Source organism: Chiloscyllium plagiosum, chromosome 30 (genome assembly GCF_004010195.1).
Source record: "Chiloscyllium plagiosum isolate BGI_BamShark_2017 chromosome 30, ASM401019v2, whole genome shotgun sequence".
NCBI classification, from domain to species: domain Eukaryota; kingdom Metazoa; phylum Chordata; class Chondrichthyes; order Orectolobiformes; family Hemiscylliidae; genus Chiloscyllium; species Chiloscyllium plagiosum.
The window spans coordinates 36,230,823-36,247,221 of NC_057739.1; the positions used below are offsets into that span (position 1 = coordinate 36,230,823).

At 43.0% G+C, this 16,399-nt stretch overlaps 1 protein-coding gene across 5 annotated transcripts in view; it reads left to right on the plus strand.

Moving 5' to 3' along the window:
• The window catches only part of LOC122564914 (endoglin-like), a 133,958-nt gene that overhangs the window by 96,562 nt on the left and 20,997 nt on the right, over positions 1-16,399 (plus strand). Inside the window, exon 16 of one of the 5 annotated variants that reach the window (XM_043720383.1) lies at positions 573-745. The exons of the other annotated variants lie outside the window; for them this stretch is intronic. Coding sequence (XP_043576318.1) covers positions 573-577 — 5 coding nt within the window. The 3' untranslated portion in view covers positions 578-745. Of the gene's footprint in view, positions 1-572; positions 746-16,399 lie in introns of those variants that run through there. 5 annotated transcript variants of the gene reach the window in all.

A 16,399-nucleotide genomic window follows, 5' to 3' on the forward strand; every position in this document is an offset into this window, starting at 1 on the left:
GATATGAATATGAATTATTATTATTATTATTAGGATGTGGACCCCTCCAAAGGGGCCTCTTGGTTTCGAGATCAGTCAAAAGAATCAAGGGAGTGCGGTCTGTAGAAAGCAAGGTCATTAGTTTAGTTTAATAATGTAAGACGGCCTGATGCAATTCTGTCCAGCAACACAGAGGTTAAAGCTTCTGTGCTCCATGGTGAAATTGATATGAATTAATATGAATTGTTAATAATAATAATTATTATTATTCATATTAATGTGAACTTGCAATTCAAATAATTTTCTTGCTCTGGAAATATCTTCTCAAATATCTCCTCAATATTTTTCTTAAAGTCACTACCAGATTTTCTATTGTCTGGTTTATGAATAGATTTTACCTTATTTAACCATAATAGAGGAAACTTTATGTAATAATCAAGGGTGGAAATTGGAAAAATGCATTAAACAAATATGTCCATAGTTTTCATAGTTTATTAACTCGGTGTTTGTGATTATAAAATGCAAATTACCAACTGTCATTCATGATTTATCTAAGAAATGTTTGTGCCAAACATAATTTGTTCATTTTTCAGCCTGATATGTTGTACCTGCAATTGCAGAGGTCACACCCTTTAACATGAGGAATAGAAGAACAGATTTCTGAGAAATCTAAAGCAAATTTCAGAGAAATCGAAGACAAATTTCAGAGAATTGTAAAGTAATTTGCTCATGATAATAAATGATTTCAACTTCCCCAACATTAACTGGAATAATCATTCTGTGAAAGGTTTGAAGGGAGCAGAATTCAAAGTTTCATCCAGGATACCCTTTTAAGGCAGTACGAGATTAGGGATGGTCCTGGACTTATTTCAACCACTTGCCCAGTTTTGTTACCTAAAATTATCAATGGGTGAACATTTTGCAGGCAGCAATTATGACTCTGTTGGATTCAACATTGTTATGGAAAAGGATAAGATGGGCCTGAAATCAAAGTTCTCAACTTGTGTGATGGCTGATTTTTAAAAAGGTAAGATATGATTTGGCCAGAGTGGACTCAGAGCAGCTATTTTTCAAGTAAATTTGGCTTAGACCATTGAAGAAAATATGCAGAGTACTGAGCCAACATGTTTCAATATAAAAAAAAGGTGGGACCGTCAAATCCACTGAACCCTGGATATCAAGGGTTATACAGCGTTGGATTAAAAGAAAAAGTCATCCTTATGGCAGATATCACTGGGTCAAAACAGCAGAAGCCTGAGAGGAGTATAGAATGTGCAAGAGGTAATTTAAAAAGGCAATTTAAAAGGGAATATGAAAGGCTATTGGCAGGCAAAATTTAAGAAAAATCCTAATTTGTTTTACAGTTACATAAAGGGCGAAAGGATAATGAAGGAAAGAGTAGGGCACATTAGGACCACAGGATAGTGAATGGAGCCAGAGAATGTAGGTTGTGTACCAAATGAATACCTTTGGTTCGATGCTCATTAGTGAGAGAGACAATATGGGTGAAGAAGTTAGGGAGAACATCTGTGATACAATTAAAGAAAATCACATTGACGGGGGGAGATTTAATGGTCTGGCAGGTAGATGAATCTTCTGAGCCAATTGAAATGTATGCCAGGTTGTTGAGTGAGGTGAGGAAGGAAATAACAGGGTTACTTGCAAACATTTCAATTCCTCTCTAGCCACAGGAGAGCTCCTGAAGGAATGGCGGACAGTCAGTATGGTACTGTTATTCAAGAAGTGAGCAAGAGATAAACCAAGAAATTACAAGCCAGTTCAATCTAAACTTGGTGATGGGAAGCTATTAGAAGCAATTCTGAGGGACATAATTAATTTTCATTTGAGAGGCAAGGATTAATTATGAACAGTTAGCATGCTTTTGTTAAGGGGACGTCATGTCTGACCAACTTGATTGAATTTCTTATGGAGGTGATCATATGTGTAGATGAGTGCAAAGATTTAGACTACTTGAACTTCAGCAAGGCTTTTGATTAGGGAGACATTGAAGACTGATAGCAAAGGAAAGAGTCTGCAGACACATCCCTCTCTGGCGGTTGTTGCCCTCTGATGCTACTGTTGTCTCCTCCCTGGGTATGGCCAACCCTGGCTCAGAGACACATACTCTGTCAAGACCACTGGTCTTATCTGGACCAGCTCCATGTCCTGAAGAACTATTCCAAATATTTAATCCAGTCTGATGTTGCTTCCGTTGATACCAACTTCATTACTATCACCTCAGGGGCTATCCATGACCACTAGTAGTCTCTTTCCTCTACCGGTACGATGAAATTGACGTGAATTTACTGACAGTGTTTGAGACCATTCCCATGGGTGAAGGAGAGATTAATGGCAGTCTTTCTTACTAATGCACAAGATTCACGTGATCCCGCTTTCTCTTCAGCCTAGTAGTCCACATTTGGCTGCTAAAAATAGCTTCTGGCTTTCACCTTTATTCGTACCATGCCAAGATGCCCTGAGTGCACTTGTTCCAGCACACTGACTCTTAAAGGGGGAGGAATAATAATTCTTATTCCCCACATTAACTCCCAACTTCTGGATGTAAGAGCGTAATTCTGGGAGGTTTCCTTGACTGGTCCTCTCTCTCGAGACTAAGTCTACCACTCGGCTCAAAATCAGGTTGTTCCACGTAGCGTTCTGCATCTGATTAGCTGACACCGGCACCTTTTGTATCCTAGGAAAAGTACATCATTTTCAAATTCCTGTTGGGAATGTATTTGCCAATTGTAGCAGCCTTGACAGGATATCTGCATTGCTGTGCTTCTCTGCCTGTCAGTATTTGATCTCATATGAGTAGGCTGACAGAAGAAGTACCCATCTCTGCATGTGTGCTACCGCTATTGACAGTACATCTGTTTATGGGCCAAAACTGGAGGTTTGAGGTTGATGGTCAGTCAGTAACGTGAAGTGCCTGCCATAAAGGAATTGAGTGAACTTTTTAATGTTGAATGCAGTGCTCAATCCTTCTTTTTTGACTTGAGCATAATTCTTAAACATAATTCTCATTAACCTTAAACACCAGGGACACATCAGGTAAGCTTCTCTTCTTTCTTACTTTCTGATAAGGGGACTAGCAGGGATGACAGTGCAGGGAGAGAAATGTTTCTCCTGCATAATGTTTGACGTGAGGGATGCCAGTAGTGTCCCATCAAGTACATCTGCAGGAAGCGCACCCAATTGTCACTCCTCCAAGACCACGTTAGGGAACTGGAGCGGGAGCTGAATGAACTTCGGATAATTTGGGAGGCAGAGGCTGTGATAGATAAGAATTTAAGGGAAGCAGTTACTCCTAGGCACGATGAAAGCTGGGTGACTGTTTTTTCCCCTTCAAACAGTCAGTGGAGGGATCCTCTGTGGTCATTCCCCTGAAAAATATGTATACCGTTTTGGGTCCTGTTGAGGGGGACAACTTACCAGGGGTATGCAGTGCGGTCTAGGTTTCTGGCATAGAGCCTGTCCTGATGCATAGAAGGGAAGGAGGGAAAGGCGCAGAGTGTTAGTCATTGGGGACAAACAGGATGGTCTTCACTTGAACCAGATGGGTATGACTATCCTGGGTGGGAAATTGCTGGTGCAATTCGGGTGGGTTTAAACTAGCTAAATGGGGGATGGGAACCTGAAGTGTAGTTGCAGTGCACAGGAGGATGAGAGTAGGGAGGCCAGGGACAGGATTTCATGGTCACAGGAATGTGCTGGTAGACAGCAAGTTGGTTTGAAGTGTGTCTACTTCAACGCCAGAAGTATCCAAAATAAGGTAGGTGAGCCTGCAGCATGGACAAGTACCTGGGACGTTGATGTTGTGGCCATTTCAGAGACATGGATAGAGCAGGGTTAGGAACGGATGTTGCAGGTCCCAGGGTTCAGATCATTCATTAAGAACAGGCAAAGTGGTAAAAGAGGGGGAGGTGTGGCCTTGTTAGTCAAGGATAGTCAAGGTGGCTGAAAGAACTTTTGACGAGGACTTGTCTACTGAGGTAGTATGGGCTGAGGTTAGAAACAGGAGAGGAGAGGTCACACTGCTTGGAGTTTTTTATAGGCTTCCGCAGAGTTCCAGGGATGTGGAGGAGAGGATTGGCAAAATGATTCTGGGTAGGAGTGAAAGGAACAGGATAGTCATTATGGGGGATTTTAACTTCCCCAACATTGACTAGAAATGCTATAACTCTAGTACATCGGATGGATCAGTTTTTGTCCAAAGTGTACAGGAGGGTTTCCTGACACAGTATGTCGAGGGTCCAACAAGCGGGGAGGCCACACTGGATTTGGTGCTTGGTAATGAACCAGGCCAGGTGTTTGATTTAGTTGTGGGTGAGCACTTTGGAGAGAGTGACCATAATTCAGTTACATTTAGTTTAGCGATGGAAAGGGATAGGTACATACCACAGGTCAAGAGTTATTGATGGGGCAAGGGCAATTATAACGTGATTAGGCAAGAATTAGGATGCAGAGAATGGGTTATCAAAATGCAGGGAATGGGGACAATGGAAGTGTGGAGCTGGTTTAAGGAACAGACATTGCATGTCCTTGATAGGTATGTCCCTGTCAGACAGGGAGGAAGTGATAAGGTAAGGGAACCGTGGTTTACTACAGAAATTGCATCTCTTGTTAAGCGGAAGAAGGAGGCTTATGTGTTGATGAGACAAGATGGTTCAGATGAAGCGATGGAAAGTTACAGATTAGCTGGGAATGATTTAAAAAGAGAGTTAAGAAGACCAAAGAGAGGACATAAGCAGTTTTTAGTAGGTAGAATAAAGGAGAACCCTAAAGCTTTCTATAGGTATGTGAAGAATAAAAGGATGACTAGGGTAGGAATAGGGCAAGTCAAAGACAGAAGTGGGAAGTTGAGTGAGGGCCCTGTGGAGATCGGAGAGTTGCTAAATGAACATTTCTCATCGGTTTTCACTCAGGAAAAAGAGAGTATTGTAGAGGAGAAGAATGAGATATGAATTATTAGACTAGAAAGGATCGAGGTTAGTTACAAAGAGGTGCTATGAATTCTAGAAGGAGTGAAAGTAGACAATGCCCCTTGGGCGGGATGGGATTTATCCGAAGATTCTCTGGGAAGCTAGGGAGGAGATAGCGGAGCCTTTGGCTTTGATATTCGAGTCGTAATTGTCTACAGGTTTAGTACCGCAGGACTGGAGGATTGCAAATGTTGTGCCCTTGTTCAAGAAGGGCAGGAGAGATGACCCAAGTAATTATAGACCAGTGAGCCTTGCATCTGTTGTAGGAAAAGTTTTGAAAAGGATTACAAGAGATAGAATTTATAATCATCTAGCAAGCAACAATTTTATTTCAGATAGTCAACACGGTTTCGTCAAGGGCAGGTCATGTGTCACAAACCTCATTGAGTTTTTTGAGAAAGTGACCAAGCATGTAGATGAGCGTAGAGCAGTTGACATGGTGTACATGAACTTCAGTAAGCCTTTGATAAGGTTCCACAGGGTAGGCTGTTGGAGAAAATGCAGAGGCATGGTATTGAGGGTGATTTAGCTGTTTGGATTGGAAACTGCTTTCTGAAAGAAGGCAGCGAGTGGTGGTTGATGGAAAATATTCAGCATGGAGTCCGCTTGCTAGTGGTGTGCCACAGGGATCTGTTTTGGGACCACTGCTGTTTGTCATTTTTATAAATGACTTAGATGCGGGCATAGGTGAATGGGTTAGTAAGTTTGCAGAGTACTGGACAGTGTGGAAGAATGTTGCAGGTTGCGGGGGGACTTAGATAAATTGTAGAATTGGGCTGAGGCGGCAAATGGCATTCAATGCAGCTAAATATGAAGTGATTCACTTTGGGAAGAATAACAGGAAGACAGAGTACTGGGTCAATGGAAAGATTCTTGGTAGTGTTGATGGGCAGAGGGATCTTGGAGTCCATGTACATAGATCCCTGAAAGTTGCCACCCTGGTTGATAGTGCTGATAAGAAGACATACGGTGTGTTAGGTTTCATTGGTAGAAGGATTGAGTTCCAGAACCACAATGTCATGCTGCAACTATACAAAATGCTAGTGCAGCCACACTTGAAATACTGTGTACAGTTCTGGTCACCCCATTACAGGAAGAATGTGGAAGCATGGAAAAGGTGCAGAGGAGATTTACCAGGATGTTGCCTGGTCTGGAGGGAAGTTCTTATGAGAAAAGGCTGAGAGACTTGGTCTGTACTCATTGGAAAGAAGAAGGCTAAGAGGGGATTTGATAGAGACATAAAAGATGATCAGAGGATTAGGTAGGGTAGACAGTGAAAGTCTTTTTCCTAGGATGATGATGTCAGGTTGTACGAGGGGGCATAAGTATAAATTGAGGGGTGATAGATTTAAGACAGATTTCAGAGGCAGGTTCTTCACTCAGAGAGTGGTAAGGGCGTGGAATGCCCTACCTGCCAATGTAGTTAACTCAGCCACATTAGTTTACAGGTCGGCGCAACATCGAGAGCCAAAGGGCCTGTTCTGCGCTGTAATGTTCTATGTTCTATGTCTTCGTTAGTGACCTCAGTGCAAACGCAATGGGCCTTTCCCCTCTATTCAGCAAAATGTTCGACAATAACAATGCCTATGCCACCCTCATAGAGGCGTCACATGCTAACTGTATTGTCAACTTTGGGTCGACATGCGTTAACACTTCCAATCTTTGTAAGGCTTGCTTCACCACTTCATTCTAAGCTATCTCACATTCCTGGGTCCATTTCTACAGGTATCCTTTTCCCAGAAACTGATGCAGGGATTTTAGCACAGTTGCCAGATCAGACCTGAACTTGCATAGTAATTTACAATTTCCAAGAACAATGCCAGTTCAAGTCAAGTCGCATTCTCTAGTCTAGGGGCCTTCGTGATAGCGTCCATCTTCTGGTTGCTTTGTGTACTCCCTCCGCATCGATTACATAGACCGAGAACTCTAAGGAGTCTTTAATAACATTCACATTTCTCTATTGCTTGCTTGTAGGCCATGATCCTGCAATCTTTTTTGGGTTCCTGCTAAGTTTTTCAAATGCTGCTCTTCTGAGGATCCAGTAATCAAAATATTGTTCAGACAGCACTGAACTCCTGGCAACCCACTTAATATTTGATCCATGGCCGAATAATGCAGGGTATTCCTCTGGAACATTGCTGATGTGATGTCTTAAAGAGGTCACTTGTAGCAGAAATGTCACTTGTATGTCACTATCATCAGCAGCAGCTGAAACTCCCTCATGTAGGTAGGCCTGTGACAGATCCATATTTGAAAATTTCTTGTCCCCCTGCCAGTTTAATGAATAGGTCTTCTATGAGTCAAAAGGGATAGTGGTCCACACTCAACTGAGTTGACTGTGACCTTCAAGCCACCACAAATCCTCACCGTGCCATTTGTTTTTAATACCAGAGTAATGGGAATGATCCGTTCACCAATGGTTACTGGTTCCAACATCTCCCAGATTCACCACATGTTCAAGCACTGCCTCCACTCTAAGCTGGATGGAGTATGGTACCAGATGCTGTTTCAGATTCCTGAGCCTCTAGTTTCAGCTGTAATTTAATTTTGACTCATTTTATTTCCCCCAGAGTTCCTTTGAAGACATATTTGTACTATTTTAGCATCTCTTGCAAACTCATGTTTGAGTCTGCCAGCCTATTAAGCATACCCAGTTTTATAACCAGAGTGTCCGAATAACACATTGTTCACCTTTTACCATGTAAAGTGGCAATTCTACACACTGGTCCCTTAACTGTACTTTCAGCAGTACATAGCCCTTCAGTGACATCACTTGTTCTGCGTTTGTCTGTAGTATAATCTCGGTAGGCTTCCATGGTAGTGCCCTCCATTTCATCCTATAGACTGATTCATGAATTGGGGACACCGCTGCATCCGTATCCATTTTCAGTTTTACTGTCTTCCCCTCTATTTTGGGAAGAACCCAAAAACAATCACTTTCACCTCATAGCAGTAGTATATTTAACTGAACCTCTGGGCCGTCTCCTACAGACCCAGCTGACTCTCTGTCTACCAGGCTGGCAGCTTGAACTATATGCCTTGTTCTCAGGTTTGTTTCTTTCTAACTCTCCTTATTTGGTTATACCTGACAATTTCTGGCAGTGTGACCCACTCGTTTACATCTGCAGCACTGGGCTTCTCAAATATAGCACATTGACTCCTTGTAGCCAGACTTCCCACATCGACAGCATGGTATGGTTGGTACTGCTCTTTGCCGAGATTCCACTACTTGATGCATCTAGGCATTGTCAACCAACAGGGTTGCTTCACTGGCAGCCAACTCCATCGAGGGTGTGATTTCAAAAGCTGCCATGAAATCCAGGTCTCTCCTTGGTAGTATCTTCTGCTGGATGGCTTAATGTCAAAGGCCACAAACCATATGGTCCTGCAGGCATCTTGGAGGAACCTTCTGAATTCGCAATGTTCGCTAACCTCTTTGAGGCAGGCACAATGGACTTTCTTTTGTGCTGTATGCTGTCCTCATTTGTAAAAATGGAAATAATCGCTATCATCAGTGGCTTGTTTGTGAAATAATTCCTGAGAACTGCAAAGGTCTTGCTTCTGATGGTAAATAGGAAAACTGGTGTCAAGATGTTCTTGACTACTTTGTCCACCTTTAAGAACAAATTAAAGTATTCTGTGTATGAAGACACTTTTATCAAACGAATTAATTGCTTCAAATGGGACTGCCATTTTGTTTTCCCGCCATTTGAGTCGAGTAGCCGTTTATAGCCTGAGTCCTCTTGGTGAACGCTGTCCACATCAGCTGCTCCCTCGCCAGCTTTGCTAGTGTACCATTCCTCACTCATGTCACCCACAGTCTGAGGTACCCCTGCAACTGCAACAAATTCAATAGCCCCAGTGCATACTGTCGTCTTCAGCTATTGGCCTGAGTCTCTGCACGATTGCTTCTCTTCGTCCGCTCACCAGTGAGTATTTCTTTCCTGGCATGGACTGTGGTCCGAATCTCATCATGACCACTTCCCTCAACATTATCTCCTCACTTATGCCGTGTGTGAAGTCTAGGCAACATCTCTGGTCAAAAGAAAAGCTGTGCACATAGTTTGTGGGCCAGATCCCACTCTCGTTGCCAGATATTATGTTGGTGCTTCCTTTGCAACCAGGTAGACAAATGATAAATCTGAACAGGAACACTTTATTAACAATGCTCACCTCACAGCTGGTTCTAGACTGTATTCAATCTCTGCCACTCTGAGTTACCAGTCCTGCTTTCTTAAAGGGCAGCGCTCCAATTACATACATAATACAAAGCACGTTACTCACTGTACCACTCCCTGAGTGCAGTGGTGGGCCGATAGTGTTAGCGACAGCAAGGGGTGAGGCCAGTAACGTGGAGAGGAGAGCAGCGAGAGGAGCAGTGAGGAGGATGGACAACAGTGAGAGGAGAGGCCAGTGAGACAGTGGCAAGGGTTTGCCCTAGCAGTCTAATGGTAGGGTGAGAGGCAGCAAAAGGGCACACTACTTTTGGTTCTAGTGAGCTGTGGACGAAACAATGGGGGAGGGAGCTGTTTTTAAAAAAAAATGAGACAGTCAGTGGGATAGTGAAGGAGAAGCAATATCAAGGGCTGCAATATGACTGGTTCCAGTCACAGTATAGTCTGGGAGTACAATGTTTTCATCAATGGTACCAACTGATTGCCCAGGACCCGCTGGAGGATACAATAATATGCTTTTGGCAGATAGCATGTGCAAACCCATCAGGAAACTTATCGTTACCCTCATCTACAAGTGGAAGTGGGAGAGGGAGGGAATTAGAAATTGGTGACCATTTTCACTGCTGAATGCTAATTACAAAATCCTATCTGCGGTCATTGCTAATCTGGTCAAGTCTGCTGTGGGATCAGTGATTCACCCTGACCAACTTGTGCTGCACAGGTCAGGACGATCTCAAAGAGCTTTGCTCTCCTTAGGAATATGATTGCCTATGTGCAGGACAGGGCCCTCCTCAGCCTGGATCAGGAGGCGTTTGACAGGATATTGCATGCATATGTGTGGGATGGGCTTTGGGGAGGGAATCCGTAATTGGATCCAACTGCTCTACACCAACTTCAGTAATGCAGTCTCAATTATTAGGTAGGAAACAGAAAGTTTCCTGATTGGATCCAGAGTCAGGCAGAGCTGCTCACTCTCTCCTGCCTTGTTTGTGTGTTATGTAGAGCCTTTTGCTGAGTCCATCAGGAAGGATGCAAGCCTGAAAGAGGTGACTATTCCAGGCAGCGGAGGCTTGCAGATCAAAGCCTCCCTGTAAGTGGATGATGTCACCTTTTTCTGATCTGATCCGCTGTCAGTGCACAGACTCATGACTCATCAGTTTGAACTGACCTTGAGAGCCAAGATAAATCGAGGCAAGAGCAAGGCCGTGTTCTTTAGGCTGATCTTTTGTCCCCTTCACCATCAGGACAGGTTACTTGAGGGTGCTGGGAATATGGTTCAGAGTGGCTGGCCTATGCGCAAAAACTTGGGAGGAGCATATCGCCAAGATAAAACAGAACCTGCACTTTTGGGAGCACCGCTTCCTCTCCATAGTGGATAAAAACTTGGTCATCAGATGTGAACTACTTTGTTGTACATGGCACAGGTCTGGCCTGTTCCCAGAAGCTGGACCATTGCAGTCACCCAAGCCACTTTCCACTTCATCTGAAGGTCTAAGATGGACTGTGTCCACAGGGACACCATGCACAAAATGTACCCAATGTTGCCGTCATCCTCATGGGCCCCTTTGTGTGTGGCTGCTTCAAGCTGTACATAGACCCTTGGTACATAAACACAAAGTGTCAGTGTCACCTGGTTTTGCGTGGCCCTGGTGTTGTGAAGGAAGGGATTGGCCTCGTTGCCGTGGAACACTCCAAATAATTGGACCATTATGGATCTCGGATATCCTTTTTTTTATTGTCATGTATACTCCATTGTAGAAGTGCAGTGAAAAGCCTTTACAATGTCTGCCTTCTTACGGTGACATCTTCAGTACAAATACCTAGGTACACTTCTTGGATTTGGCAGAGAAATAAAAGTGATTGCATTACTTATAGTTGAAAAATAAATTTAAAAATAATCCTTTAAAATTAAAGGGTTGACATTGCAGTAAGGTAGGAAATTTCAAATAGACATTAGTGTAGCAGCTCAGTGCAGGGCCTCTGCACGTGGTCTGATTGCCTAAACTTGACCCCAGTCCACCAGCTGTCCCTGCTCCGTTCCAAGCCCCAGTTCACTCTGTACTGGTGCTCAGCTGCTCCAAGGTAAGGACCAGGACTGCCTCCCCTCTGCTAGTCTCCAACAGGGACTCACTGCCTACATGCTGTTCTGGGGCATGCTATACCAGGGCTAGCTATTTGCATTGTTGCAGGGTTCGCAGCTCCAGGGATTTGCTGCTGGCACCTGCTGCTGCTCAAGTATTCACCTCTGGTGCTAATGGAGAGAGAGGAGAATGAAAAAAAGAAAGAAAAAGATCGGGTGGAGCGGAGGAGCTCTGGCAGGAGCGTCCTACTCCACTGCCATCTTGGACCTCCTTTGTGGAGAAAGTTGCAAAGCAAAACACCTTTGACCGTAATTCCATCAGGAATGATCAGCATCTAGCAAGACTCTATAGGAAATGGAGAGGGTGGATTCTATCTGGTTGTTCTTTGACCAGACTGTCAAATTCATTTGGCAGAACACCTCATCACTAATTTCCAATAAGCACCAAGACATTGCTTGGCTGGTGGTGAGAAAGGTACTACCTGTGTGATTCCTTCATGTATGCCCAGACATGAATGCCATGCCATTGAAGTGGCTGTGGGGGTTAGAAACTGTCACACACCTTCCGTAATGTGCCTTTGCAAAAGAAGTCTGGCAAAAGATGCAGTGGATTTTGGTAAGGTTCATATTAAGCAGCTCTATGATGCAGGACTCTGCCCTGTTCTCTGGGATGAGCACAGAGACAAACATTGACTGCGCCTGGATGACCGTCAATTCGGTGGAAGACACTTTTTGGTGTGCCAAAAACCTGTTGCTCTTTCAGACCAAGCAGTTGACCCTGACTATTACAGACAGGCACATTCCAAGGTCAAGGACTACGAACTGAAGAATGCACTAAAGCCTGGGGCAGCTGCTGCCAAGGTGCAGAGGGGAATGACTACCATCTAAGGCCTAAGCCAAAGTACAGTGGAGGTCTGTTCGGTTGTCAGACCCCTCCACCCATAAGAAAGAAATACTTTTAGTTAGTTTGCCGGATTGAGCGTAATTCCAATGTCTTTGTTTCTTCATATGCTATTGTACAGAATCAAACTACCTCCGTGTCTATGTATGCATATAAAGATATTTTTATGATTAGTATATTTTTGAAATTTTAAAAAAACTTCCTGTCCAAGTGCAATGGTGGGACTTACAATATTATTGAATTTAAAATCACACAACACAACAGGTTTATTTGGAAGCACTAGCTTTTGGAGCGTTGCTCCTTCATCAGGTAGTTGTGTGATTTTTAACTTTGTTCACCATAGTCCAACACCAGCTCCTCCACATCAATATTGTTGCTGGCCACTACCTTCAATCAGTTGTACAGCGAGAGGCAGCAGCAAAGAACACACTGCCTCTGGTTCCAGTGTGTTTCTGTGCACAATAATAATGCCAACAGCACTGACATGCCATGCAAGTGGTAGAGAATACATAATTAATAAGGGGGATAGCTAACCAAATTGTGAGGCAGAAGCAAGGGTGCACCACTTCCAGTTCAAATGCACTGTTGTGGCACCAACCTCCTGTTCAAATTAGCAGGTTTGCCATAATCTTTGTCTTTGCATGTTCAGTGAGTGTCGTGAGGAAATAATGTAACAATTATTTCAAGACTTGTCCTGCAACTAATTGACAAAATATTAATCGCATTGCTATCTACTTTAAAATGAACTTCAAAAAAATCACCTTGTATAGTAGCTAGTTTGGCATAGTGATTATCATTTCAGTGAACCTATACTTATCGTTAGTCTTGCAACTTTAATATTCATCCATGGCTAAAGATAATAAATGAAAACTCAATGTATAACAATATAGTTTACAATAAATGCTCATATCTACTTTTAATTAAGCAAACTGTTAAGTGCAAATAGTTTTGTATGCATGCCCCAATTCTAACCTTGAGTTAGTTTTTCAATCATTTGTGCAGTTCTAAATGTGCTGATAAATATGTACTAATGTCAATAACATTCTTAAAAAAGGACAGGTTGTACAAGGCTGGTGCTGAAAGATTCAGTGTCATGAAGTTATTGTTTCAGGCGGACCTGAAATTTGATCTTCCTTCCTGTTTTATAGTATTGTGTGTCATTCCTATAGCCGTTTTTCCTTCCCTCCCTCTGCAGCTTTGCACGGGCTGAGCCTTTCCAAATTTTTGTGTTTCCTGCTTCTGTTTGTTTAGTTCCCAAGACAGCATAGACCTAAAAAAGTGCAATTAATTGCATTTGGCTCTGTAAGTTAGGTTTCAAAACTCATTTTAACCAATATTTGCATCCTATTCTATCGTACTTTTTTTAAAGGAGTTGACTGAGGTGAAGTTGGGTGTTCACCTTAGAAGCCAGTTAAAACCAAAACAGAATCAGTGCTTTCTGAAATATAATGTAGTTTTAACAATGTATTCTAGACTTTGGTTTCAGATCTGTTGTTTCATGTTTGATGATCAGTATATCAGTATACTTATAAATGACATGCTGGAGAATCACTTTAAGTATGGCATGCTACTATGTGTAACTTAGTGGTTCAACACCAGCCCAGATGTTGTATCTGAGGAATGTAATGTTTAGATAAAATTGTTAGCTGTAATAAATAACTTTAATTATTCAATGTCGTAATATTCATGCCTAGTTTCCTATATTATGAACGATAGCAAAATATTGCCACATAAGGTAAAATATCCTTCTGGAGTCCAAAATCATATCAAACTAAAGCATAAATGGAAATGGATCCTTGGATAAAAGAAAGTCAGCACAGATTTCCCAAAAGTATAAATTGTATTTGATTAACTTAATTGAGTTCTTTGGTGAGCTAATAGAGAAGTCGAAAAGTGTGGCACTGGAAAAGCAGGTCAGGCAGCATCCAAGGAGCAGGAGAGTTGACGTTTCGGGCATAAACTCTTCATCAGGAATGTGGAGGGGCATGCGGCTGGGGGATAAGGTAACTGGGAAGGGAATAGGTAGTCTGCAGGTGGGAAGGGTGGAGCGGATAGGTGGGAAGGAAAATGGACAGGTCAAGAGGGCGGTGCCGAGTTGGAGGGTTGGATCTGGGATGAGGTGGAGGAAGGGGAGATTTGGAAATTAGTGAAATCGATGTTGATGCCGTGTGGTTGAAAGATCCCAGGGTAGAAGATGAGGCATTCTTCCTCCAGTCATCAGGTGGCTTGGATTTGGTGGTGGAGGAGGAGGCTCAGGACTTGCATGTCCTTCGTGGAGTGGGGTGGGGGGGGAAGTGGGAGGAGTTGAAGTCGTCAGCCACAGGGCGGTGGGGTTGTTTGGTGCATGTGTCCCAGAGATATTCCCTGGAATGCTCACGAATTGGCATCCTGTCTCCCAGATGTAGAGGAGACCACCTCAAGAGCAACCGACACAGTAGAAGAGGTGGGTGGATGTGCAGGAGAATCTCTGCTGGATGTGAAAAGATACTTTGGGGCCTTGGACGGAAGTAAGGGAAGAAGATTTGAGCAAAGGTTTTGCACCTCTTGCGGCAAGCAAGGGAAGATGCCGGAGGGTGGGTTGGTAGGGGCCAGGGACCTAATAGGATTGAGGATCCATGATTAATGTGACCTTTTGACTCTGTTTCTCTCTATTGCCTGGCCTGGCCTGGGTATTTTCTGACTTTTATCTCATGGAGAACTATAAGTATAGCAAATGGATGTGTTTATAGGAGCAGTGCACTGACATGCATAAACTCTGCGCCAAAGACTGTTAGTGGAAAGATGGTGCAGCCATGTTTGGGGTTGCATCCCAACTTGTACTTGCTTACTTCCTCCTGGAACACTAGCCTAAGATGGTCACGAGAAGGATGAGAATGGGATGCTGTCATCATAGTCATCAACTAAATTGGCTTGTCTGAGTGAATGAGAGAGAGAGAGAGAGAGAGAGAGAGAGAGAGACTACCTTTACAGCAGGGCCTGATGCATAGCTGTCACTGGATTGAAGCCAAGGGCTGCATCCTCTGGACGTGCTTACTAGTATATCCATGATGAGGATGACTACACTGTGCATTTCTGATTCAAATAGAGATAGGTGAGCAGGCTGTCTCCACTTCATCTGAGGCAACATGGTAGCACTTCATACATGTGGCTGAAGAGTTGGAGGCCTCTCTGTCAGGCAGAGCATTGAGTGTTTCTGCAGGGATTACCTTATCTGCAAATGCACATTTTTTGAATCCAATGTAAAAATGGACATTTGATATTGGATGTGTACACTTCTAAAAGATGGAAGAGCTGGTGGAAGGTAGCAAGGTTTATTGAAAAGGACAGTGAAACCTTAGCCAGATCGGCATCATTTATTATTCGTAACAGAGGATCTATTCAGGACTGTCTTCAACAGAAATGCTAAACTGGCAGGTGAAAATAAGTTTAGGATCACATTGTCCTGGATTTAAAGGACTCTTCTAAAAACATATCTGAAAAAATAAAAACAATGGATCCAATTCATTAATGAAACCCTGTTGAGACTTTGAAGTCCTGTCCTAGCTCCCACCCACCCCTCGTAACTAGAACATTTGTGTTCTGCATCTTTCCACCCCTTGCTCCTACTCTTTCTCATCCTCTGATGAGCTGTGTCAGTTTAATATATCGCCCTTTATGAGGTCATGATCCCTGTAGAGTGCAGCAGATTGTAAGTCAGCAAAGATAATTCCAGTCTTCAGGCCTTTTTGGATAGGCTGCTATATGCACAGTGTCAGGACAAGCTGGGAGTAGTTAAAGCCATTACAAAAAGCTGCTTGTTGGAAAAGCATTGCTGCTTCCTGGGTGGGAAACCTTGTGTTTGGCAGGAGACATTCCAGGACCTTTGTTAGTGAGAGCAGGACATGAAGATACCAAACATGATAGGACAGTAGCTACATTGTTCATTTGGATGGCTTTCCATCTTGGCAATAGCTACTATCTTGGATTGATATCTGTGCCATGACTATTTTAAGCAGTCTTTTTAACCACCTTCTTCCCTCTGGTCCAAAGTTATTTTGAATACGTTGTCCAGTTTTGTTCATTGAGGCCCAGTGGTAGTGCAAGGAAAATCAAAAATAAGAACATTAGAGTTTACAAATCTCGGTTGTGAGGAAGGACTGGAGAAGGGAATGTCAGCACGGTAATCTTATTGAAGCATTCAAAATTGTAAGTGGCATGGAAAATATCTGGATAATTTATTTTCAATTGATGAGTAAGGCACTCAGATTTAAATTTCCTTTTTTCAAATTTAAATGTAGTA